The sequence below is a fragment of the Aegilops tauschii genome, chromosome 5 (genome assembly GCF_002575655.3).
Source record: "Aegilops tauschii subsp. strangulata cultivar AL8/78 chromosome 5, Aet v6.0, whole genome shotgun sequence".
NCBI classification, from domain to species: domain Eukaryota; kingdom Viridiplantae; phylum Streptophyta; class Magnoliopsida; order Poales; family Poaceae; genus Aegilops; species Aegilops tauschii.
The window spans coordinates 437,155,088-437,182,711 of record NC_053039.3 but is presented as its reverse complement, the minus strand read 5'-3'; the positions used below and the strand labels follow the sequence as shown (position 1 = coordinate 437,182,711).

At 47.2% G+C, this 27,624-nt stretch overlaps 3 protein-coding genes across 3 annotated transcripts; all 3 read right to left on the bottom strand.

The window, feature by feature from the left end:
• Nucleotides 1–8,211: 8,211 nt before the first annotated feature.
• Nucleotides 8,212–10,066, bottom strand: LOC109740729 (uncharacterized). The gene is made up of 3 exons (XM_073498664.1): nt 9,601–10,066; nt 9,325–9,474; nt 8,212–9,025 (listed from the first exon to the last, which is right to left on the bottom strand). The coding sequence occupies exons 1-3, from the start codon at nt 9,688–9,690 to the stop codon at nt 8,483–8,485; spliced, it is 783 nt and encodes a 260-aa protein (XP_073354765.1). The 5' UTR covers nt 9,691–10,066; the 3' UTR covers nt 8,212–8,482.
• Nucleotides 10,067–20,013: 9,947 nt separating this feature from the next.
• Nucleotides 20,014–22,007, bottom strand: LOC109740687 (uncharacterized). Its single transcript, XM_020299737.3, has one exon. It carries the CDS (start codon nt 21,941–21,943, stop codon nt 20,495–20,497), a length of 1,449 nt encoding a protein of 482 aa, XP_020155326.1. The 5' UTR covers nt 21,944–22,007; the 3' UTR covers nt 20,014–20,494.
• A 789-nt stretch (nt 22,008–22,796) lies between these two features.
• On the bottom strand, nt 22,797–27,324 carry LOC109740701 (protein XAP5 CIRCADIAN TIMEKEEPER). The gene is made up of 12 exons (XM_020299751.4): nt 26,865–27,324; nt 26,167–26,232; nt 26,006–26,070; nt 25,804–25,916; nt 24,469–24,532; nt 24,299–24,375; nt 24,130–24,191; nt 23,907–24,038; nt 23,750–23,803; nt 23,327–23,392; nt 23,164–23,238; nt 22,797–23,058 (listed from the first exon to the last, which is right to left on the bottom strand). Exons 1-12 carry the CDS (start codon nt 27,027–27,029, stop codon nt 23,008–23,010), a joined length of 990 nt encoding a protein of 329 aa, XP_020155340.1. The 5' UTR covers nt 27,030–27,324; the 3' UTR covers nt 22,797–23,007.
• Between the last annotated feature and the right edge of the window lie 300 nt (nt 27,325–27,624).

The window sequence follows — 27,624 nt, the reverse complement described above, 5'->3', positions numbered from 1 at the left end:
TCGGGATCTCTAGCTCCTGGACTCCAGCATCTGGTTGCGACAATCCGGTATAGAAAGGGGAAAAGAGGGAGAAAAGCAACCGTGAGTACTCATCCAAAGTACTCGCAAGCAAGGAGCTATACTACATATGCATGGATATATGTGTAAAGGGGCATATCAGTGGACTGAACTGCAGAATGCCAGAATAAGAGGGGGATAGCTAGTCCTGTCGAAGACTACGCTTCTCGACATCTCCATCTTGCAGCATGTAGAAGAGAGTAGATTGAAGTCCTCCAAGTAGCATCGCATAGCATAATCCTACCCGGCGATCCCCTCCTCGTCGCCCTGTTAGGGAGCGATCACCGGGTTGTATCTGGCACTTGGAAGGGTGTATTTTATTCAGTATCCAGTTCTAGTTGTCATAAGGTCAAGGTACAACTCCGGGTCGTCCTTTTACCGAGGGACACGGCTATTCGAATAGATAAACTTCCCTGCAGGGGTGCACCACATAACCCAACACGCTCGATCCCATTTGGCCGGACACACTTTTCTGGGTCATGCCCGGCCTCGTAATATCAACACGTCGCAGCTCCACCTAGGCCCAACAGAGAGGTCAGCACGCCGGTCTAAACCTATGTGCGTAGGGGTCTGGGCCCATCGCCCTATGCACACCTGCACGTTGCGTACGCGGCCGGAAGCAGACCTAGCCCCCTTAATACAAGCGCGAGCTTACGGTCCAATGCGGCGCGCGCCACTCAGTCGCTGACGTCAAAAGAGCTTCGGCTGATACCACGACGTCGGGATACCCATAACTACTCCCACGTACATGGTTAGTGCGTATAGACCAAATGGCCAGACTCAGATCAAATACCAAGATCTCGTTAAGCGTGTTAAGTAACCGCGAACGCCGACCAGGGCCAGGCCCACCTCTCACCTAGGCGGTCTCAACCTGCCCTGTCGCTCCGCCATAAAGTAACAGTCGGGGGCCGTCAGGAACCCAGGCCCACCTCTACCGGGATGGAGCCACCTGTCCTTTCAGCCCCCTCATCAGAATCACTTGCGGGTACTCAACGAGCCGACCCGACTTTAGTCACCACATGTGTCATGTATATAATGTATATAGTATATACCCGTGATCACCTCCCAAAGTGATCACAGCCCAGTAGTATAGCATGGCAGACGGACAAGAGTGTAGGGCCACTGATGGAACACTAGCAACCTATACTAAGCAGTAGGATAGCAGGTAAGGGAAACAACTGTAGCAACAATGACAGGCTATGCAACAAAATAGGATTAATCGAAAGCAGTAACATGCTACACTACTCTAATGCAAGTAGTAGAGAGTAGAGTAGGCGATATCTGGTGATCAAGGGGGGGCTTGCCTGGTTGCTCTGGCAAGTAGGAGGGGTCGTCGACTCCGTAGTCGAACTGGGCAGCAGCAGTGTCGGTCTCGTAGTCTACCGGAGAGAAGAGGGGGAAGAAACAGTAAATACAATGCAAACATAAGCATGACGATGCGTGACATGACAATGAGCGGTGCTAGGGGTGTCCTAACGCGACAGTAGGTGGTACCGGTGAAGGGGGGGACATCCGGGAGGTATTCCCGATGTTTCGCGTTTTCGGACAGACGGACCGAAGGGGGAAAGTTGCTAGTTCGATAGGTTAGGGAGGTGTGGTGGACGAACGGACTGCGTATTTGGATTCGTCTCATCGTTCTGAGCAACTTTCATATAGAAAACATTTTCATCCGAGTTACGGTTTAAAAGATATGAATTTTCAAAGTTTATTTGAATTTCTGGAATTATTTATATTAAGCAAAAATGAATTATGACGTCAGCATGAGGCAATGCTGACGTCAGCAGGTCAACAGGTCAGCTGACCAGTCAAACCAGACAGGTGGGTCCAGTGGGACCCACATGTCAGCCTCTGTTAGTCTAATATTTATTTAAACTAAACTAATAGTCTAATTAGAGGGGGTGGGCCCCATATGTCAGTGACTGTTTTAGCTTAACTAATTATTTTTAATTATAAAACATTTTAATTAGTTTAATTAAGCGGCGGGGCCTGCATGTCAGTGGCACTGGGCTGCCCAGTCAACAGTTGACTGGGTCAACCCAGTCAACTGGGGCCCGTGGGGCCCACTGGCAGTGAGCCAGGGGTGGGGCCCGGCCGGCCACGTCGGCAGGGCACCGGAGAGGGGCTCCGGCGAGCTCCAACGCGGCGGCGATGCGCGGGTGAGCTTCGGGTTTCGCCCACAGGGCATCCCCGGGGCTGTGGTTTGGCCCATTCGAACGGCCAGTCCACACCGCGTCGAATGGAGGTGGTGGCGTGGCTGGGGACGGCCGGGAACGTCGCCGGCGGCGAGGCAGGTGGTGGTGGGTTTCCGGTGAGCAGCGAACAGGGGGCTACGGGGCACGGCGAGAGCAGCAGACGCGCGCGTTGGGCCACTAGGAACCCCAGGAGCACGATGCGGCGCTCGGCCGCATGTGAAGGTGACCATGGCCACGGCGCCGAGCTCGTCGGCGGCGAGGTTCTTCGGGCGAGCTACGGGAACGCGGCTACGGGCGTCGGAAAGCTCGGGAGAGAGAGGGGAAAGAAGCGCAGGCTCACAGCGATGCTCGCATAAGACTCGGGAAGGCCGGGGTGGCGCCGGAGCGGTGGTGTCCGCCGCGGATCGACGGCAGCCGAGGCGGTGCGGAACAAGGCGATGGCGGCGCTGCGGGGCTCCCCGGCTTGTTCTCAAGGGCGCAGGCGACGAACTCTTCCACGGTGGACCTCCTGGACCCGTCGGTGTGGAGGACGGTGGCCGGTGGCCGCGTGCACGTTGACGACGCGGCCATGGAGGCGCTCGGCGAGGTGAGCAGAGAGGAAACGGCGCGTGTGTGGGGAACGGGAAGGCGGGCTAGGGTTCGGCAGAGGGGTCGTGGGTGTCCTCCTTATCCTCTCTAGGGCACTCGAGAGGAGCAGGTGTCGGTCATCCGGCCGTGGCGCCGTGGGATGGCCGCCACGCCATGGCCCCTGCCTTCTCCTCTGTACAGGAGAAAGAGGAAGGCCTGTGGTGGGCTGGGCCGTGCACTATAGCACTGGGCCTGTAGTGTACAGTGTGCACTTAGCCCCTGTTCCTTCTTCTAATTTTCTGTTTTGTATTTTCTCTACCCTTTTGTATTTTAATTTAATCCAAATAAGTTTTGTTGAACACAAAACTTGTCACATAAATAATAGGCAATGTTTTGAGCTAGCACACACGATTTCAAGTGGTTTGTAAATACAAAAACATTCGTTTATTTTGAAATGGCTAATTTATTTGTTGTTGGACCACTTATTAATTTCCTAGGGATTTATCTGTGAGTCAAATGATGTTGGTACCATCATGGCAATGATTAGGGGAATTTATAGAATAGTGTGAACATTTTAGTTTTATTGTTTGAAAACTTTTGTTGTTTGCCAATAATTCAAATTAGAATTTTAATTGTTTTGAACTAACGCGAGATTAGCAACAGCAACCAAGGTGACGTGGCATCATTAGCGTGGAATTTCTGTAGCCTAATTATCCGGGCGTCACAGGTCCGTCTGTCCGAAAACGCGAAACATCGGGAATACTTTCCCGGATGTTTCCCCCCTTCGTCGGTATCATCTACTGCCGCGTTAGGACACACCTCGCACTGTTCATTGTCATGTCACGCATCGTCATGCTTATGTTTGCATTGTATTTACTGTTTCTTCCCCCCTCTTCTCTCCAGTAGACTACGAGACCGACACTGCTGCTGCCCAGTTCGACTACGGAGTTGACGACCCCTCCTACTTGCCAGAGCAACCAGGCAAGCCCCCCCCCCTGATCACCAGATATCGCCTATTCTTCTCTATACTGCTTGCATTAGAGTAGTGTAGCATGTTACTGCTTTCCGATATCCTATCCTAATGCATAGCCTATCCTTGCTACTACTGTTGTTACCTTTACCTGCAATCCTACATGGTTAGTATAGGATGTTAGTTTTCCATCAGTGGCCCTACATTCTTGTCCGTCTGCTGTGCTATACTATCGGGTCGTGATCACTTGGGCGGTGATCACGGGTATATACTTATATACTATATACATGACACATGTGATGACTAAAGTCGGGTCGGCTCGTAGGAGTACCCGCAAGTGGATCTTTGTGGCGGAGCGACAGGGCAGGTTGAGACCCCCTAGGTGAGAGGTGGGCCTGGCCCTGGACGGCGTCCGCGGTTACTTCGACATAACACGCTTAACGAGTTCTTGGTATTTGATCTGAGTCTGGCCATTTGGTCTATACGCACTAACCATCTACGCGGGAGTAGTTATGGGTATGCCGGCGTCGTGGTATCAGCCGAAGCCTTCGTGACGTCAGCAACTGAGTGGCGCGCGCCGCATTGGACCGTAAGCTCGCGCTTGTATTAAGGGGGCTAGGTCTGCTTCCGGCCGCGTACGCAACGTGCAGGTGTGCATAGGGCGATGGGCCCAGACCCCTGCGCGCATAGGGTTAGACCGGTGTGCTGACCTCTCTGTTGTGCTTAGGTGGGGCTGCGACGTGTTGATCTTCCGAGGCCGGGCATGACCCAGAAAAGTGTGTCCGGCCAAATGGGATCGAGCGTGTTGGGTTATGTGGTGCACCCCTGCAGGGAAGTTTATCTATTCGAATAGCCGTGTCCCTCGGTAAAAGGACGACCCGGAGTTGTACCTTGACCTTATGACAACTAGAACTGGATACTGAATAAAATACACCCTTCCAAGTGCCAGATACAACCCAGTGATCGCTCTCTAACAGGGCGACGAGGAGGGGATCGCCGGGTACGATTATGCTATGCGATGCTACTTGGAGGACTTCAATCTACTCTCTTCTACATGCTGCAAGATGGAGATGGCCAGAAGCGTAGTCTTCGACGGGACTAGCTATCCCCCTTTTATTCTGGCATTCTGCAGTTCAGTCCACTGATATGCCCCTTTACACATATACCCATGCATATGTAGTGTAGCTCCTTGCTTGCGAGTACTTTGGATTAGTACTCACGGTTGCTTCTCTCCCTCTTTTCCCCTTTTCCTTTCTATCTGGTTGTCGCAACCAGATGCTGGAGTCCAGGAGCCAGACGCCACCATCGACGACGACACCTACGACACTGGAGGTGCCTACTACTACGTGCAGGCCGCTGACGACGACCAGGAGTAGTTAGGAGGATCCCAGGCAGGAGGCCTGCGCCTCGTTCGATCTGTATCCCAGTTTGTGCTAGCCTTCTTAAGGCAAACTTGTTTAACTTATGTCTGTACTCACATATTGTTGCTTCCGCTGACTCGTATGTGATCGAGCACTTGTATTCGAGCCCTCGAGGCCCATGGCTTGTATTATGATGCTTGTATGACTTATTTATGTTTTAGAGTTGTGTTGTGATATCTTCCCGTGAGTCCCTGATCTTGATCGTACACATTTGCGTGCATGATTAGGGTACGGTCAAATCGGGGGCGTCACAAGTTGGTATCAGCAATGACAAAGCAAAAACTGCATCCTGAGGACTATGTTAGTGATTTTTTAAGAAGACATTATATTTTGAGACATACAAAGAAATTATATACCCTGTCCCTGGTCCAGATTGCTGGCCTCAATCAAACACACCAGACATTGAGCCTCCTGTTTTTAAAGAAAAGGCAGGGAAAAAACAAACTGCAAGGAGGAAAGGGCAGTTTGAAGTTCCAGGTCCAAGAGATAGTAGTGGGATGGGGACTATAACATGTAGTAACTGTGGGCTAGAAGGACACAAGTATACAAGTTGCCAGAAGGCTCTGAGGCCTAAGCTTCAGATGAGGAAAAACAAACATCAGGTAATTACATGACTTACAGGTTTCCTTTTTCCATGGTATTTACCTCACTAAATGTGTCCTGGTTCTTGAATGCAGGAAAATAGGGCAGTTTATGCAGATACACCAGCTGCACCAGCTCAAGGCCATGCTACAATTGGAAGAAGAGCCAATCCTACTCCAGGACCTGCTGCAACAGCAAATAGAGCATCACATTCTGCTCCAGGACCTTCTGCATCAGCACCAGCCCCTGTTGGTACATCCAGAAGGGGCAGGCCTGCAGGTAGAGGGAGAAATTATGGTTTCAGTGCACCAAGATCTGCCACAACTTCTGCACAAGGTTTGGCAGGGACCAAAAGGAAGAGGTATCCAAGCTCCAAATTGAAGGGCTACTTCTATGCAAGTGGTAACTAATGGTAAGTCTGAACTTAGTTTCTGAACTTTTCTGAACTTAGTTTCTGAACTTAGTTTCTGCACTTGTCTGAACTTGTCTGAAACTGAACTTGTCTAAGATGGGCCTGCTGCCCTGTTATGCTTTATTATTTTGGGCTTGGCACTGGGCTCGGTTATTGGATCTCTCTGCCCCCCTCCCAAGCCTGCCATTCTGTCTACAAAAGACGCAGCGATCCTACAACCTCTTTCCCCTAACCCTAAACCTAGCCGCCGCGGAAGCACGCGGACCCTAGTTCAGCCAGAGATGGATCCAGCATTAGGAGAGCTAGTGGATGACCATGAGGAGGTTGATAGGGCTGCTGCGAGGGCCAATCGCAGAGCGCACGCGCTGGAGCGACGGCGGAGGTTGGCTGCCAGGATTATGGCAGAACGCAACGCCAACGATGTCAAGCAGTTCAATGAGGCGTTCCCAGAAGGAACGCACATCACGGATGACCTTGTCATCTGGTGGGCAAGAGACAGGGTAAGCTTCCATCGATTCCAAGTAACAAGGACTCGGTGGACTAGGATGTTGGCTACGTTCGAAGGAGGATTAGTTCTCTGCATGTTCTCTGCATGCTCTGTGTTTTCTGTTTATGTATGTCTCTGAACTTATTTCTTCCTTTATACTGCATTTGCGTGCACTTATTGTTGTTACTTCTGAATGTTCAGAGCGGCGTCATCTTCGTCGTCTGCAGAGTGAGAGAGCATGCAACAATGGAGATGCAGCAGCAAATTCTCGTCATCTTCGTCGTCTGTATTAGTACTATGTTTGCTTAAATCAGCTCGAACTATCTATGTTTTATGCGTTTTCATGCGTGGTACTGAATGTTTCGTCTCTGTCTATGTCTGAATCTGGTTAAGGATCATGCTATCTAAGCACTGCTGAATGTTTCTAAATTTGGTTTAAATTTGGTTACATTCCAACCTAACTTTCACTTTCCCGATGAGAAATGGCAGCAAATTATCACAAGTTTCAACACACTGAAACTGTGAACATTAAATACAGCACATCTACCACCTGTAAAGACTAGTAAAATCTCCTCACTATTACTACTCCACTGCCACACAACACCTCCCCCCACTTAACTCCCCCACCTCACTTCTGTCGCACCCACAACTACTCCTCCTCTCCCTAGCTCCAACCATGGCTGGTTCTTCCTCTTCCCCTTCCCCAGACCCATGGCTAAACCCATTCCCAACTGGCAAGGGATGGGTTGCCATGCTTCTTGGTTCAGCACGCGGCGACCAAGAACTCTTCCTCGACTACATGAAGGTCGCCATGAGGTACACCAGCGCTATTGGGCTGGTAGATGCAGCAGAGGAAGTGAGGAAGAAGGCGACTAGCGAGGAGAAGCAGCGCATGGAGCAGCGCTATGGAAACCCAGGTAAGGTGGTCATGCCCATCGACATTCTCCTATTGGCAATGAAGGAGGCCGACTCCGGCGATGCTGGGCAGAGGCAGCGGTGGGCAGACCACCGCTATGTCGCTCCAGCACAAGCTACATCAAATGCAAACGCAGCAGAGGTGCACGAAGACGACGACCTACAGATCGTCGCACAGCCAGCTGTGCAGGCTCGCCGCCGTCCTCCTCCCATCATCATCATCGATGAAGACGAAGAGGAAGAGGAGGTGGAGGTGCAGCCAAATCCCACCCAACTGAAGCAAGAGGTACGACGATTCGGACGCTTAGCAGGACAGACAACTAAGTGAATCTGAAACTATAAGTTTCAGATTCAGTTTCGTCAGTAGTTGAACTACCTATGTCAGTTTCGTCAATTGAACTACCTATGTCAGTTTCGTCAGTGTCAGTAATCTTCAGTTTTAGCAAGTATTGTGCTATCTATGTAATGCTACCTATGGTGCCTCCTATGTGAACTACCTACCTTTGTTCAGTGTTATCAAGTTTGTGCAATCTGTGAAATGTTACAACAAACTTCTCAGGACCATATTGCAGGTAGGATAAAAAAGACAGATAGAAACTGCAGCAGGCTTAGATAATAAGGTTCTTAACTTAGCATCAGGGCATTAAAGATAACATCATCTTAGAGCATTACAGATCAGGGCCATAACAGCACCCCACACCACAACCAAAATGATCTGAAACCATAGGCAGTTCTTAGGCTTAGGCAGTTCATTAGCTAATATTAGTACTGAGATGCATATTTGCATCAGATGAGATGCATATTTGCATCAGACTCCTTCATTGCTAGGCCAGTTATATATAGAGGCCTCATATTTACTTACCAACCATGCCTAAAAAATCACTCCTCCATGACAACTTCTTTGATCTTGTCCAGCTTTTCCTTGGACCCATGACCAACCTTCAGTACCTCAGAAATGACATGCTCCAGCTTCTTCTTCTCTTCTTTAAGGAGGTCTCTCTCCACTTGTATCTCCTTCATGGCCTTCCTAGTGTTTTGAATGATATCAGCTTGACTCTGCAGGATGCACCTCTGTTCTTTCTTCAGCTTAAGCTTCTCCATTTGAACCTCAATCTTTGCCTGCTCCTCAAGCTGATGCTTCTTCTCCTTAAGTTCATGGCTTGTGTAATCCATGTCATGGGATTTCTGCCCATCCTGGTAATCAAACAGCTTGGATACATCATCCACAAGCTGACTGTACTGATTGGCAAGAGAATCCAGCTCCTTCTTCAGTTTCTCAACCTCTATCCCATGAGCTTCTTTGTCTTGGACTCTACCAAGGTTCTCCTCATGATACATATCCCACAGCTTGGTTAAACACCTCTGCAGAATTACTGGCCAAGGGGCATCTACCCACTCCAGAACACCACAGTTCACACCATCCTGAAAATGCAGTAAAATATTAATGATAACTAAATCCAGTAAAATTCAGTTACAGAATTCATACATACATATCAATGTTTGTCTGAATGCAGTAACAAAGAAATTCAGTTAGACCAATTTTAGATGTTGCCTAGATTCAGTTCCTATCATAGATTTAGCTAACACATGAACACCACACCAGCTTTGTACTTCAGTTTTCAGTAAACAGATACTGAAACAACAAGAATATCAATGTTGTTTGCACTATGTACCACCAAATTAATCTACACATGAAAACCACTAACAATAGTTGCTCTTACCATAGTAGCACATCCAATGAATCTCCTTCCAGTGTCAGTCCCTTCAAATGCCACAAACCTGCCTGGTCTCTGCCTGTGCAGGATGCACTTACGGTCAGATTCAACCACAAGCCCACTGAAACTTGGATCTATCACCGTGTCAGGAGTTTGCTGCAGTACCAACCCCATATATATCAGCCACAACACCTCACACATAAGAACTACATGGAAGAGCAAAGTGAGCTCAAACCCTAACCCTAACCCTAGCATAGGAGAGAACAGAGTGAGCTCACTTACAAAATACTCCATTTGCATGCTGCTGTACTCATCCATGTACTCGTCATCGTCGGCGTCGGATGTCTCGTTGCTGTTGGGCCAGGAAGGCATCCTCGCGCCGCCGTGTCGCAGTCGCCGGAGGAAACAGAGGAAGAAGAGAGCTCAGGGAGAGGAGTGAGTGACTGATGGTTCGCTCGGTCGGCCGGCCGGTCGGTCGTTTTGACCTAGCCCCTGGCTGGTTCCGACCGAGCCGGGCCACTAACGGCCGCGAGCGGGCGTCCATTAGCCGTTAGGGCCGCCGTCGGCCTGCCATGTGGGCCATCCCTGTCAGTTAAGCGGTTAAAATGGCTAAATGGACGATCAACACGACTTGGTAGTTTTTTGCCACAAAATTTGAAATTTTCGGTAGTTATTAGTCACTTTTTTGAAAGTGGTAGTTCTGTGGGACGGATACCCCTAATGTGGTAGTTTTTTGTCAAATACTCTCAAAATGCCCTACTCGTTGAGTTGAGACAACATAATCGATGGTGACATTTTAGCAGAATAAACACTCGTAGTTCATGCTAAATATTACTCACTCCGTTCCTAAATATAAGCATGTACAGAGCAAAACGGGTGAATCTACACTCCAGAATGCGTCTGTATACATCTATGTGTCATTCGTATTGAAATCTCTAAAAGGTCTTATATTTAAAAACGAATGGAGTTGAACAGAAAGGTCGGCCTGAAGGGGTGGTTGACCATTGGGGGTCGTCAGTTTCTCTTTAGATTTTCTAAAGAGAAGGACAATGGCCGAAAGTCCTATTCTGATCCCGAGCTTAAATGCACTCTTATGAACAGTAAAATCGAATAAAGTAATTACAAAATTCAAATAAAATATGATGTTTTTGGTAGACTTTGACAGATGTATTATATGCTTACAAAATTTTAGCCCGAAATGACATTCGTGAAAGTCGTGGCAAAAAAAACAAAATCGGTATTTCAAAATATTTTCAAAACTAGCATTTTTGAAGCATCGAATATATTTTTTTGCCATGACTTCCACAAATATCATTTTGTTCTAAAACTTTTCAAGCATACAAAACATTTGTCAAAGTTTACCATGAAAAAAGTTATTATTTTTTGATTTTTACTATTTTTTATTTTACTGTTCATCATGGTGCATTTGAGCTAAAAGCATATACTCCACGTCCGACAATAGCAAGGCATGTCGATATATCTTAGAGTTGATTTTTTTTCAAGGATACGTCAAAGTTGACGTATCGAGATCATAGATAGAAGGCGCCAAGATGGCGAAACAACCAATTACAAAGAGTCCACGGCCGCATGGGCCAACACACACCTCATGCTAATTACTCGCTACTCTCCACCCTCTCTACCCTAACCGAGAGCGATCCCGGCTGCCGTAGCAGTGATGCAGCCCTCCAGTTCTCCCCTTCCGTGTCGATCGCCTCGAGCACCACGTCGACGGAAGGTAGAGCGCCCTTGAACACGACGTCGTTTCTGTGTTTCCAAATTGTCCATGCCACCAACGTGATCACCGTCCAAGCTTCCTTCCTCATCCTCGTCTCGACATTCAAAGAAGTCCACCATTGAACTAGCTTCGCTCCGTGGGTTGGGGTCCATTGGGGTTTTCCCCAATTTCCTGTGATGGCCGACCAAACCTGTCTCGCAAACACGCATCCAAGTAGTATGTGGTCAATCGTCTCTGGTTCCTGGTCGCATAGTGGACAGGCCGGCGGGTGCGGCATCAAGCGCCTCTGCAGCCTGTCAGCCATCCAGCATCTCCTCCTACCAGCAAGCCACCAGAAGATCTTGCGCGTGTTCAAAGCCCGTGACTTCCAAATTTGTACAGCACCAGCAGCTTCAATCCGTCCGGCGAAGTGTGCGCGATAGGCAGAGCGTGCCGAGAATAGCCCATTTGAGCCCCATATCCAGGTGATGCTGTCCTGTATCCCCACCTCCACCTGGACAAGTTGCATCCGGTCCACCAGAGTGAGAAACTCCTGTATTGCTTCCGCGCCCATATTTGGCGACACGTCCTGCCCCAACCTCTTGCGACCGCCTGTCCCACGGTTCTCACCTTGATCGCACTTCTCTTTGCAGCTTTGAACAGGTGTGGCATGATATCCTGTATGCGTCCCTCTTGCAGCCACCAGTCCGTCCAGAATAGAGTGGATTCACCGTTCCCAATGGTGCATTTGGTGATTGCCTTGTATATAGCCATCGAGTCCGACGAGACCTGAATGTTGAATTCTGTCCATGGCCTATCCATATCCGTCCTGGCCAACCATGGCCATCGTGCTTGAAGAGAGGTGTTGAGCAGTCGTAAGTTGGGCACCCCCAGGCCACCATATTCCTTGGGTGCGCAAACTTGATCCCACACCATCTTAGAGTTGATTAAGTCTAGCTCGGTCGAATAACAACATTATGCGATGCATTTACAATGCAAAACCAAAATAGATTTTTCAAGGGGTGTAGCCAAGCACACCAAGAACTACAAGGCGTCGTAACATCAGATAGGAGAGTAAGGCAAGCTGAAGGAACCGAGGAGACTTGTGCATGTGTAAAACGGTGAAGGCTCAAATATCATATTCACAACAGTCAATTTGTGGTCCTCTCACGGAGAATGTCGTTGCGCCCCTGCAACCTGCCGACTTGCCTTGGATTATGTACTTCCGTTTGACACCTATTTCCAATGCTACCTATTCCCATTCGCGATACTCTCTTTTGTGATGTTGTTAGTATCAAGATTACCGTTAACCACCATGGTGTTCACTTCAATCAAACCCACTTCCGCTTGCAACTCAGACCTAGGCTACAGCTACACACTGCTGGGGAACAGGGCCAGGCTGGTAAAATTGTGGACCCTGTGCCAAACTAAAAAAGGAGGCCCTATCTCACTAAAATGAACTAATGAGCAATTATAATGTATATGATATAATGTATTACATAACAATTGGATATATAAAAAATCATACATATTCATACGGCAACAGATACCAATTGGAGATTATGCGTCAATGTTTGAAAATAGGAATTAGGATAATAGGAGTAGAATTAGGAGTACAATGAGGGCTGTCCAACATATATACTCCATCCGTAAATTAATATAAGAGCGTTTATAATACTAAAATAGTGATCTTAACGCTCTTATATTAGTTTACGAAAGGAGTACCGTATACAAGAAGCAATTTTCCTCCCTGAGAACGCGAATCACAATAACTAGGTATTACGTGACTTGTAATTTGATCTTTATGATATGAATGAGACACGTATTACCATACAAAAAAAAGATACATACCATATTGATAACACAATAGCTAGCTAGCAGATAGCTAGAATCCCAATAGATATATCATCGAATCACAATAACTAGAGTGATAAATCACAATAGCTAGCTAGCAGATAACACTAATTCTCTCATGACATGGGTGACATGGGTATATCATCGAAAATTCCTCTCTGAGAACCTGAGACTACGAGAGAAATAATCAATGGATCATGGATGCGAACCAATGAGGGGTGTAATTCCTGTACCTGTTACCGTGTCGCCCGTCGCGGCGTCTTCGGATCTAGATGCGAACCGAGATCCCGCGCCGTTCAGTTTCCTCTGAATGCGATCGATCCGTGCCTCCTGCCATCAAGGGGGTTCAGTTTCCATTGATCTGGATGCGATCGATCCCTGCCTTCTGCCGTCGAGGGAGATCTGGACTTGATCTGGATGCGTTCGGTTCGTCATTCCGTTTCCTTTCCCAGTCGAACCTGCGTCCTGCCATCGAGGCATCGATCAAAAACCGATCGAGTAGGCTGCCTGGGACGGGAGATGGTCGAGGCTTACTCACGCGCCAGCGCCAGCGCCGAGCGGCCCAGCCATGCACGACCCTGTGCCCATCCCATGAAAAATAAATACACAGGCCTATAAAATGTTTGGGGCCCCCAAAATTTATGGGCCCTGTGCGGACCGCACATTTTGTACAACTATGGGCCCGGCCCTGCTGGGGAATTTGGATGGCTCATGCCTCAGCGGTAGAAAAGTGACCAGGAGAGTATCCTACATCTATATAGACTAGCCAACTTAGCATTAATGTCTACTCCCTCCGTTTCAAAATAGATTACTCAACTTTATACTAACTTTGTACTAAAATTAGTACAAAGTTGAGTCATTTATTTTGAAACGGAGGGAGTAGTTCTATAGAGGACCAAAATATATTCATTCATTGCACACATTACCGTCTCCGTGCTTTGGATGGTTCAGATGTGTAAATTGAAGTCATCAGAAAAGGACATACTCCAACCTCCAACACGATGCAGCCACATATGCCTCTAGCAGTCTTAGTGATTCCTTTCGAGTCAAAATGCTATTTATTATCAATGTATCAATATAATGGAAATACAAATATGAATGTGCATATAATTTTTTGTCAGAAACCTTATCAAATATCATAACAAATACAATCAAATTCAGGCTCACCTCTTTGACTCGAGGCATTTTCTGAGACTTGTGACAAGTCCTCGCATCCCAAATAACCTGCATGACAAGTTCCTCTAGGATCTCCTTCAGAACATCCACCGCGCTTTTGTCCGCCGTACGAATCCAAGCCCATGCTTTGTACGGACAGACCACGGTGTCGCTCTCGTACACCTCCCTGGCGACCAATGTCTTGCCCGACCCTCCTAACCTGATACGACTCCTGGTGGTTTTGAACCATGTATTGTCTGAACTACGTATCGTCCTCGCTTTAGCGTATTTGGCCGAGCTTGTTTTGTAGTAGTATGAGATGTTCAATTACTTTTCGTTATATGGGAGGACTATTTGTTTTTATTCTCATTTTTTTGAAAAAGGGAAAGACCCCAGCCTCTGCATCATCATAATGCACACTTGTGTTTCAAACACTTAATTCTAACTTTTTTAGAAAATGAGGATGTACCTCTGGCCTCTGCATCTGGACGATGCATGCCGCCATATTATTAATTATTCACAAAGACCATACAAGGTGATACATCAATAAGCCTGAAGCCACCATCTTGGCAACACCGTTGCTACTCCTATCCCCATGATAAAGGCGTGCCGAACGTCCGGGCCTAATACCAAACGGACATCGCACCAAAGCCTAACATCTAAAGTCGGGTGTCCCATCCAAACCACTACCTGGATTGGGTCCCACACCGGTCTGGCACACTCCCAGTGAGCACCGCACGCTGCAAGGGCCGTCACCTCCATCTTTCCTCGGTCCATCCTCAGAGCATAACTGATGCACCAACCTTGCCAGGCCTCTCCACCATCAACGCCACCATGACGCCAGACAGCTTCCTTCTCTTGCGCGAGTCCATCTCCTCGCATCAGACGCGAGACTCCACAGCGCTACACCGCTGAGAACCGCCACCATCAATGTGGAAGATGAAGCACCGCTCCACAAAATACGCCGTCCTCCGGTCTCTCGAGCCCGTGTGCACCTCCAAGAATGACGCCCCCAAGGGGAAACGACACCAGAGAGCTGCCGTCATCCGATCTACTGATCTAGGGTTTCCCCCGGAGATAGCAGAGAGTGGCCTTGAACTTCTCCACGGCGATGCCTCCGGGAAGGGAACGACGCAGACAGCGTCGCCATCGCCGGCCTTGGCAATAGCCAATAGCAGGTTTTCACCCAGATCTGATCGAAGACCTCCATCTCTCGTGCACGGGCCGCCGCCATCCCTGTCGGGATCTCAACGAAGACTCCAAGGAGTGGATCGGCGCCGCGGCGTCGTCGTCGTTATGGCCGCCGTCGCCGGCCAAGGGTTTCCCCCGATCCCAAGAGCCCCACCACCAATCACCGTCCACCACCCGGATCCGGCGAGCAAGGCCACACCGAAGCCCAGATCGAGCGGGATAAGGTGAGGGAGATGAAGCTGGCGCAGGTCAATCCAGATCTGGCGGTCGGCCGACAAAATCACAGCCGCCATGAGATCCCACCACCGGGTCCTCGCCACCCACGCAAGCCGAGGAAGACCGGCCACACACCCGCAGCCACCCTCCGTCAGGGAAGGCGCCGCCCACCTTGACCGGGGCCACCACCCCGGCACACCAAGCTCTCCGCGCGAGGAGCAGCCAGCCCTGCCGCCACCTTCCTCGACGCCGCGCGGGCTTGCCGGCGGCTATCTCTGGTGGCGGCGAGATCTGGAGGGAGGGAAAAGGGGGCCGACGGCGCTAGGGTTGGGGCCGCCTAAGTTGCCCCAGAGGAGAGACGCGGGGGCAGGAGGAGCGACGCTAACCACAAGCATGGCAATGGTAGGTGATTTAGTTGTGCACATACCAAAAGCAGTTTCCGAACTACATGCTCCAAATTCATACCAAATGTTAGCAAAGATTGGCCCGAAGGGGTGGTACCTGGTTGAGCAAGTCCTCTTCTGTTTTTTTTAAACAATAATAAGTCATGCTAGTATTTCTCAAAGTTAGTTATATCCAGATTGGCTGAATTACAGCACTATGGGGATTTAGTTACAATGCATGAATGCAAAACCAGCAAAGACTTTCATCGAATTCTTGATGTGCTTTGAAAGCCACAAGACGTGGCAACGACCATGTGGCAGAATACGACAAGCAGCAGAAGGAGACACGTGCTTGTGTAAACTGTTGAAGGCTTGAACATCATATTCATAATGGTTACCTGTTCCTCATCTGGCACAGAGGGCCTCTACAACCTTCCACCTCGCCGGCTGGCCCTGAAACGACAGATTCAGTGATGTGTTTTGACACCCTTTCCCAACACCACCCATTCCTCTTGTTACTCAAACCTAGGTTGTCATGCATACTGCTCCTATATACTCCCTCCGTTCCTAAATATAAGTCTTTTAAGAGTTTTTAATATGGACTACATGCGGAGTAAAATGAGTGAATCTACATTCTAAAAATAAGTCCATATACATCTATATGTAGTTTGTATTGAAATCTTTAAAAAAGACTTACATTTAGGAACGGAGGGAGTACTATATATATGCATATATATAGGCTAGCCAACTTAAGTGTTCCCGTCTGATTTTACTAGAGAACTCAAATATATTGCTTTATTACACACATCATTGTCTCTGTACTTTGGATGGTTCAGATGTATAAATTGAAGTCATCAGTAAAGGACACAAGCCTCTGCAAATATCGTGGTGAACAAATAGTACCCGTCTATACAGTGCCCTAGACAGGCCATACTGAAAAATTGGCTGCCATTGTTTGGTTTGTTGCAACGCACTGTGAATGGAGGCATCAAGGATAGATAAAGGAAAATTGTTAAAACAAAATATAGAAAACACCAGAACATACTGCCGATACATGGGATGGAACACATCAACACAAAGCATAACATGAATAAACCAGCCATGCTGACCGGAAATCCCTAACTAATTCAGCAACAAGGACATGTCATTTGCCCATGATCGAACCTCCAACACGATGCAACCACATATGCCTCTAGCTGTCTTAGTGATTCCTTTCGAGTCAAAATGCTATTTATTATCAATGTATCAATATAATGGAAATACAAATATGAATGTGCATATATTTTTTTGTCAAAAACCTTGTCAAAACATCATAACAGATACAATCAAATTCAGGCTCGCCTCTTTGACTCGAGGCATTTTCTGAGACTTGTGACAAGTCCTCGCGTCCCAAATAACCTGCATGACAAGTTCCTCTAGGATCTCCTTCAGAACATCCACTGCTCCTTTGTCCGCCGTACGAATCCAAGCCCATGCTTTGTACTGGCAGACCACAATATCGCTCTCGTACACCTCCCTGGCGACCATTGTCTTGCCTGACCCTCCGAACCTGACAGACCCGTCGGGGTTTGGAACCATGTTTTGTCTAAACTACCTATCATCCTCTCGCTTTAGCGTATTTGGCCGAACTTGTTTTGTAGTAATATGAAATGTTTAATTATTTTTCGTGATATGGGAGGACTATTCCTTTTTATCCTTGTGTGTTTCAGACATTTCTTTCTTTCTATTAAAATGAGTAACATAAATGGGTTAAACACAACCATGGCAATGTAGGTAAATGAGTAGAGACCACAAAATCAGTGGTTAGTACATTGTACCAACTACATACCAAAACCAATTTCCGAACTACATACTCCAAATTCGGAGGGGAACTTTTGGTCTATGAGTGTATAGACACCCTATACGGAAAAATAAATTAGTAGTGTTCAAAAAAAGAAAAATAAATTAGTAATTAAATAAAAAGTCAAAAAAATTCTGAAATATTTTCGAAATAAACTTGACCTTCCATTGTACTTGTAAAAAAAATTCCACAAAAAAGAAAAAATGTTGACTTCTTTTAGAAAAAAGAAAAAACAGCCAAAATAGTGTGAATAGTGACCTATGATAGCAAATAAATTTTGTTTTGTTTTTTGCCCTGAAGTCAACTTTGGGTTTTTATTCGCAAAAACTTATATACTAGTGCAAAAGAAAATCAAGTTTATTCTGAAAAAACTGCTAAACTTTTTTGACTTTTATTTTAATTATTAAAAAATCCCCATATGAGGTGTATATACACCCAGGCACCAAGCGGTATTTCCCCTCCAAATTCATAGTAAATACTAGTAGAAAATATTGGCCCCAAGGGTTGGTTAATCAACCGTGGTCGGTAAGTCCTCTTCTGATTTTCTAAAAAAACGATGGTAAGTCATGCTAGTATATCTTGAAGCGACACTACAAGGATGCACTTACAATGCAAAACCAACATAGAGTTTTCAAGGGGTCTATCTAAGAACATCAAGAATTTGATGAAAGCTACAAGGCGTGGCAACGACCGCGTAGCGGAATATGGCAAGCAGGAGGAGACGTGTGCTTGTGTAAACTGATGAAGGCTTGAACATCGTATTCATAATAGTCACTTCATGGTCAGCATTAGGAGAAGGCCCCTGCAACCTGCCGCCTCGCCGGCTGGCCCTGAATCGTCAGATTCAGTGATGTGTTTTGACACCCTTTCCCAACACCACCCATTCCCATTGAAGATACTCCCTTTTGTGATGCTAGTGCAAAGATTACCACCAGCATCAACATGGTGATCAGTGGTCCTCTTTCTCTTGTGACTCAAACCTAGGTTGTCATGCATATTGCTCCTACATATTATATATATGTATATATATAAGCTAGCCAACTTAAGTGTCCCTGTCTGATTTTACTAGAGAACTCAAATATATGTGCTTCATTACACACATCATTGTCTCTGTAATACTTTGGATGGTTGAGATGTATAAATTGAACAAGCCTCCGTCCATGTGGCGTCAATACACTGATTGGTGATTGCATGAGAGTGCCCACCATTGTAAGTGTCCTGAAGTTTTGTGAGCGAGGAGCTACCCAAAGCAAATGAAATTGATTAGAATCAATAAGCAAGGTTGCTTAGTACTTCAATCCATAAAAGGGGGGCGAAACTTCTCATCGTCAGCCTAAGTGATTGTTTCTGTAAGCTAGAGAGAAGTACCCTTGATTGGGTGCTTCGAACGCCCTTCGGGAAGTGAAAGTGAAGGTTGATCAATAGCTTGAATCAGGACGATGCCGCTTAGAAAAGTCTTCTTTCTTCCTTTTCATTGTGACTCAAAAGCCACAAACAAGGGTTACTATTGAGGTCTACGTCAGATTTTGAATGTGTGTTCCCATGTCTCGACAAGGTTTTTGACTTTTTTTTGTGCATTCAGAGTTGTATTTTCACTATACCGATACATTGGTAATAAATAACCCTTTCTCTTAAAAACAGCATTGCTAGAGACATGTTGTGGAGTGGGGCGTTTTGGAGATCAGTTTCAAAAAAAAATCAAAATCTGAAAATTCGAACTTCTCAGTTAAAAAAATCCAAAATCTTGAAAAAAATCAAAATTCAAACTTCTCAGTTTAAAAAATACTGAAACAAAATTGTACAGGTACACCAGGATGCGACGTGTATATGTGTAAATTTTCAGGATGAAATGCGATCTGTGCAAAAAAAATACAAATTCATGAACTTTGGAGATGAATAGTGCATCTACTAAAAGTCTAAAAAAAATGTGTGTGGGTAGCACTCATTTTTAACGTATTTCGTCATGAAAATTTACACATTTGTGCATTATGTCTCTAAGTATATGTGTATTTGTTTTTAATTTTTTGGTACATGCAAATTTGAATTTTAATCATTTGAAATTCGTCTTCCCTGGAGGACGAGCTTCATTGAGCATTTTCGCATGTTATGCCAGCACCAAGTTGGAGGTTGGTGTATATAATCTCTGGATCGGCCCTTACCTTAATTAGGTTGTCTTTGTTTTCTCTTTCGCCAATACATGAGCGTGTATCATTGCATTGATAGATAGAAAGGCAGCACATGGGGTGGAGTGCCTCCAACGTGTACACCACTAGGCGCGCTAGAGTCTCCGAAGAGCAGAGGAAGGGGATGCTCGGTCCCAAGTCCTTACAACAAGCCCTGTGGCGCCGGCCTTAGCCCAAGCACGCATGTCATCCTTGGTGTCTCCGTTTCATCGAATCTTGTCGATTCATTGTTTGTTTGTGTGAAATTGTGTTTGTTTGCCTTGTTTTGGTCTATCACTCTGTTCGGTTAGCTGCCCAGTGCCCACAACAGGCCATACCGAAAAATTGGCTGGCATTGTTTGGTTTGTTGCAACACACTGTCAAGCAAGGCAACAAGGATAGATAAAGTAAAATTGTTAAAGGAAAATATAGAAAACACCAGAGCATACTGCGGATAAACACCAGAGCAACAAGCAAGGCAACATGGAACACATCAACACAAAGCATAACATGAATAAACCAGCCATGCTGACCAGAAATCCCTAACTAATTCAGCAACAAGGACATGTCATTTGCCCCTGAACGAACCCAACCCAGAAAGCAAAATTACACAAGTGAGGGATGTGATGTGATACAAACTTGCGAACGAGAATGAAAAAAACTACTCGAAAACCAGAGCCACCAGAGCGACCAAAGCCAAGCTCACGGCCGCTCCGCCGCGCCCCCTAACTGACCACCCGCCGGCGCTGTGCTCCAGCGGCTGCCCCCCGCCGTTCAGCAGCTGGTTCTGCTGCTGCCCGAACACCCCCTGCCCTTGCCCATGCTGCCCCTGCCCCTGTCCGAACGGGAGCGGGCCATGGCCGCCGCTGATTGGCGCCACCGCGCCCGGCACCGTCGGCGGCGACGCTCCCAGGGGAAGGTGGTGCGGGTGCGGCGTGCCGTGAGGTGGTGGCGAGAATGACATGTTGTCGTCGCTCGATGAAGCTGGTGGCGTGGCGATGCCCGCGCCGGGAGATGGCACGAGTGGGGGCGTGTCGACGGGTGGCGATGGCGTCTGAGGCGGGACAAAGGGGGTCGGAGGAGCTGGAGGTGGTGACGAGTGCGGAGGCTGGTCCGGCGACTCGGGGATAGGGTGCATGTCCGCCGGCGGTGGCGACGAGTACAGAGGCTGGTCCGGCGTCTCGGGGTTCGGGTGCATGTCGGCCGGCGGTGGCGACGAGTACAGAGGCTCGTCCGGCGTCTCGGGGATCGGGTGCATGTCCGCCGGCGGGGGAGGCAGCTGCAGGTCCGGCCAGTCCGTTGACGGGTCAAACGGAGGAGGCGGCGGTGGTAGCGGCAGGTCAGGCAAGTCGGCCGAATCGTCGTCGTCGTCGTCAGCTGGCGGTGGCGGCGGCAGCATCTGGTCAGGCGACGTGTCAGCTGGCGGCGCCGTTTGGTCTCCGAAAGTGAAGCCCGAGCCCCACGGACTGGCGAGAGTCGACGCCGCCGCCGGAGGCGTCAAGGGCTTCTCGCCGGTGGCCGACGGCGGGGGGAGCGCGTCCTCCATCGAAGGCGACGACACCGGCAAGGCCGCGGCGCCGCACCTCCGCCCCGTCCACGGCTCGTCCCTCGTCCTCCACACCGTGACGCCGTCCCTGCTGACGATCCTCATGTCGCCGGCGCCGTCGAGGCTGAGCATCGCGGGGTCGGAGTCGACGGCGGTGTCCCACAGCGAGTGCCCGACGGCGAAGAGCTCGAGCCCCACCGGCGAGAAGGCCAGGTCGCAGGTTTCGGCGCCGCCCACGGGCGTGCAGTCCGACTCCCACACGCTGCTGGTCCCGCCGCCGCCCCCCTGCTGCTGGACGACCTCGACGTAGCACACGTCCCCGCTACCGCCATCGCCCACGGCGGCGCGGCGGAGGTACGCGGCGAACGACCCGGAGGGGGACGCGAGGAAAGGCTGCGCTGCGCTCTGGCCGCCGTCATCGGCGTCGGCGAAGGCGGCCGGCGCGACGGTGGCGATGATCTGCTGCTCGGTGGTCCTTGCGATGTAGCTGGAGGAGACGGCAACGGCGCCGCCGGAGAAGCGCAGCAAGAGCAGCACTAGGATCGCAAGGTAAGAGGAGGCCATGGCGATGATGGTGAGATGGTGTGAGGAGCTTGGCGATGGGTGGTGTAGGGTTTTAACGGAGGTGGAAGAGGGTTTGGTGCGAGCTCAGTTTGTGGGGTGGTAGTAGGAGAAAGGTGTGAGTTGCATGGAGTGGAGAGCATCTTATTCATAATCCAGCTTGGGATATGATTTCAAATTGAGATGATGGATCGAGTCAGAAGGATTTTTTGGGTGTGCTCACCTGTTCCAACAGTTAGGGCATTAGGTGCATTGGAGGTCTCTAACCTTGCTGCCACCTCCCATTTGAAAAATTAACACAGAACAATTCAGTATACAGCTAGTAGTGTTACTCTGCTATCAGAATGAAACTACTCCCTCCGATCATCCATATTACTCCCTCCGTTCCAAAATAGATGACTCGACTTTGAGTTGGGTCATCTATTTTTGAACGGAGGGAGTACTTGTCAATGATACTAAAGTTGTACTAAATTGTATATAAAGTTTTACTAAATCGGCGACAAGTAATGTGTATAAAGTTGCACTAAATCATACGAAGTTGTTCTAAATCAGCAACAAGTAATGTGATTCGGAGGGAGTATTACTTTCAGTCAGCAGACGGTCAAACTGTTGGTGACAACCTACCCAGGCATGAGTGATGCATGGTCAGGAAAAACTTGTGTGTGAACCATATATGCATTGGAAAAGTATGATACTACACGAAAATGTCCTTCAACAGCATGCAGCATGCAACCACACATGTCCCTCACAGTGAAAATACAACACCATAGCGAAGCGTTCCATGGCCCGCTGCGCAGGCGCCAAAAGCACCGAGAGGACTAACCGGAACATGGTCGTCGAAAATAAGATGCGCAACTTCCATGTCCAAGTGCACCAAATGATTTCACGAAAATTTTCAGGAGCTTACAGGTGTACAGTTTACTACAGTTCAGTAAGGGAAATCGTTGCAGACAACAACACTGATGATCTTCGGATATCGCATTAGGAAAATCGCCGTGCTAGTTGCTACATAAATCCAAAGTAGAAACACTTCAGTTCTCAAACTATGCTGCATCATGCTACAAACACTAATCTCCATGGATCGTGTAGCGCTCCCACTTCTTAGTCGGGTCATAGATCTGCAAGGAAGGAAATACAAGTGGTTACTTGTCTGAACGAATTTGCCGACAATGCAGACAGATCATCCTGAAGTGAATGAAAAGATAAAAGGGTCGGTGCCAAACCTCCCATCTCGAGGCCGGGAATATGTGTTTGTTCTTCTCGTACCAGTGCCTCTCCACAACCTTCCCCGCATGAGACTGCAACCATCAAGCATGAGATTATTAGACATTTGGATTCTGGAATGCCACGTGTGGACACCAAAAATAGAAGAGATTGGTAAGTCACCTCATCCTTCTCTTTTGTTGCATCAGCAATGGTACGCACATCCTCATGAACATCAAAGTGGAAAAGCTGGAAACAGAAATCACCGTCAGCGAATAAACTCCTTAGATGGTGAAGAGTTTATCTAGAAAACCAAAAGGTTCTTGTGTGGTTGAACAGGAACAAGTGTTACAACATTCTTAAGTGAGTTATAAATACACTAGATCAAAGACAGCACATAAGATATTAATGATCTTTGATGATAAGTGATAGAAAAACGGTGAGCAGTTATAAGATAACAATGATGCAGGCCAGAAACTCAAACATATACGAGACACGTATCAGCTTGCATATATCAATGTTATAAAATCTAGGGAAAGCTCCAGAATAATCAACATACTAAAGGAAAGAGAAAAAAAACAGTAGTAGTGAAAGAACAAGAATTACCGGTCCACTCTTGCCCCTTGCTTTATTAATAATTAACTCGTAGAAGCTGTGTTGCTGTCAAACCAAAATAACAAACATGAAACAGGAACACAATAAAACTTACTAAAGCAAAACAAAAAGCGCAACTTATTGGGGGACAAACTCAAACTTTACATACATGAGGGATAATGAGATCTTCCTTCACATAGAGTAGGTTCTCAACTGATGTTGTCCGTACTTCACGGAACTCCGGAGCAAGCTGCTGCTGAACAGCCCTCAAGAATTCTCCAATAGAGTCACCTTTACGCACCTGGGGGTGTAGAAGGATTTGTTTGAAATGTACAGTTCACATCTTCAGAACAATCAAAAGAGGAACAAATTTTCCAGCGTTAGAAATGCACCTGGATAGCTCTCCTGTGACCAGTACCATCCCAGTAACTGTAAGTGATTGAAAGAGGTTCATCTGAAACAGGGATATGTTTGTTTATTCAGTTCTGATACAAGAATAATCCAAAAGAGAAAGATACACATTAGATTAAAAGGTATTATGCTATCAGAATGTGGCAGTACTTTTGATCAATTCTTGCTCACGCGACCACTGCATCTTCAAGCGTTCTCGCTCTGCTTGTTCCTCTGCCTCTCTCTCTCTGAAGTATCATTCTTAGCAAACAGCTTGAGGGTTAAACAAAGCTGGAAACCGACAACCAACGCTCCAAGGAATCATAAACTAACAGATATACCTGTCAGGTAGAAAACTTGTCTCAACTGTGGGATCCTTTCCAAGTTGTTTCTTCTGAGTTTCTTCTGTAATGAATAATGAGCAAAATATTCATACACTGATAATTCATAAGTAGTTCAAAGGGTCTATGCATAAAGAAACAGTGCCGATAGGTCAATACATATCCCAGGGCACTATGAGCACAAACAGTGAGACTGTAAATAAAGAGAACAAATCATGTTCCGTGGCTATCACCAGGAACCGACCATTGGCTTTGTCTAGTCTAGGTTCAGTTATTTCCAACTTTCCATGCAAGGCCATCTACACACAACTTTCTATGCAAAAACTCAGGACATGACAACAAGGTGATGTTGCAGCCTACAGTGGAACCAATCAAATGATTGCTTTGCCTCGTTAGCACTTGAAAACAAAGTAAATTGCAAAGAAGTACGTGCGGCTGAAAAAAAACTATTGGTCCACAAGAGTTAAAACCTTGCAGATTCACAAAAAAAACGTACAAATAGAACACCACGAATATTGCAAAGAATGGAGGTCGAGAGAAATCAGTGCACATTTTCACTTCCAGAGTAAGCATTACCATACCAGGTATAGATTTCAAAATTTTATGTGGAAGACTAAATACCAATCAAGTAAGGACCAAAGCAACATTTCATTTAGAATGTAGTATTATCATACAAAAATTCCATCATGTTGTATACTACTATTCCAATTCATTAACATATAGATTATAGCCGGTCCCAAGCCCGGTAAAGGAGGAGGGTTGTGATAGGCTTGGCGAGCCAACGTAAAAACTAGCCAGTCCCATAGGTATGAAACCCATTTGAGCGAGAGTAGTACTAGGATGGGTGACCTCCTGGGAAGTCCTCGTGAAAGGGTTTCATATCTAGCCTACCCCAACTTGTTTGGGATAACAGGCTTCATAAGGAATAAGTATAGGTTATAGCAACATAGGGATCGTCAACAATGAGTTGTTAAAACGAAAGAATGACTGGTCTAATTTGAATACTAAGACACAACATCAATTTGTGAGCAGACGAGAGCAACACATACAAAGGAATGACATATGTACTATTATTAAATGAAATTCATCTACAATGTCTCAGCTGTGCTAGCATATGAAAGAAAGAAAGAAAGAAATACGATATCAAAACTGCAAGCAACAATCTTGATCACAAAAGTACATAAGCAGTCAAACACGAGAAATCCAGAGTCAATATGAAAGGTAACAGATGACCTGATTATACAAACTGAAACGATGTATTATTGAGAAAAATAATCACACTAGTAAAGCCAACAGAACATGAATAAACAAAATGAAAAGGTTAGAACATCATACGGTTCTCAAACTCATCCTCGTCACTTCCGTTCCCAATGTCATCATAGAACGACAAGCGTGGATCTCCCCTCACTCTCCTCTTTTTCCTTTTCTGCATTTGCAGTTCTTCTTCTCTGAAACCAACAATACAACACTTAAATTGGCATAAGGAAAAAAATTAAAGTAAGTTTCTGATTCAGCCAAGCTAGGATTTCAAACTCACTCTTGTTGCAATTTTTGAAGCTTCTCTTTCTCTTCCTCCTCGATCTTAGTTCGTATGTTAACCCTCTGCTCAGGCAATGGGTGAAAATTAAGTGAACAAAATTTACTTTGCCCGGGAATAGACAAGGAAAGACTGATGTACATAAATGGTCTGTCTTTTACCTTCTCAACATACTGCTCCCTCGTAACTAGGCCGACAGTTTCCTTCTTGAATGCAGTCTCAAGAATCTGAAAATCACAATTCCTAGTGTTAGCTTGTACTAAAATACAGCTCCACGGTATACATTTACACGGCACTTGCAAAAACCTCTATAATCCTGTGAAGAAGCCATGTCAAAGATCCAATGAAATAACTCCACCCAATGACTTAAATTAAAATACATACATAGAATTCTAAAAAAAGAATCAGTACTGCTAGTTCTGTGTATTCCTAAGCGAATCATTCAAGTGCCAAAATCCAACGTGCAGGTCCTACACCCTCCAGGATTTATCAACTTCTCATCAAATCCAACAAAACACTAGCTGAACAATACTGCGAGGCATCGACCAACACTGTTTACCAAATATATAAGTACCCACATGTCCTTCAAGGCTATAAACTTACATCTTCCGAGTGCAGTTAAAGCTAACTATGACATGGCAACAACAACAGATAATTCCCCAACAACAAAAGGAACAGCATACCACAGGGCTCCCAAATCCAGCAACACCTACTCATGCCAAAGCGCACCCAAATGTCTCTATTAGTCCAACAGCATCTAAATCAAATTCCGCATGCATGCTAGTAAGCGAATCAACCAGTAAGCAGACGAAGGTTTGGCCGCGAGCCAAACCCACGATGGACGCGGCGACGATGTTACCTCGGAGGTGCTGGAGCCGAACTGGAGGAGGCCCGGCTGCCCGTCGGCGTTCTTGTTCTTGAGCTCCTCGATCTTCCGGCGCTCCGCCTCGCGCTGCTTCTCAAGCCGCCGGATCTTCACCGCATCCTGCGCGGTGCCCACGTACCCGTCGCCGAACCCCGACATCCTTCCTCCTCGGATTTCCCCGTGTTGCGGCCTTGCCCGAGGGGGTGGCGGTGGGGGGGTGGGGGGGGGGGGGGGGGGGGCGAGGGGGAGCGCCGCCGCTGTCCGACGGAGAGTGGAGGCGGCGGCCGGCGGGAGGACGGGTCGCCGAGAGCGGAGGAATAGGGCGATTTCAGGAACGCCTACTGCGACGTATACGACGCGATCGCCACCAGGGCCACCCGATCTAGGCCGGCCCGTATTGAGGTTGAGGTACAAACAAAGAGAGATGAGAAAACTCTTTCTCTCCCTTTAGCCTAGAAAAACGCCACGCCTATATCTCGCTTTAAGCGAGTGATCCTTCCGTCTCGCATGAAGCTTTTTCTTCCCCTGTTGTAGCTGGGCGAACATTTTTTTATTGATCACCCCACGTTCGACAACCGCTGGTTGTACAGGTTTGGTCCGGGTTTTCTCGTCTTTTTTTTTTCTTTTTTCTTTCATTTATGTTTTCTTTTGGTTTCATCTGTTTCTTCATTGGTTTTTTCTGTTTTTTTTCAATATTTCACCAGTTTCATTCATTATCTTCATGGTTTTTACTGGGTTTTCTTTTCTTTTTATT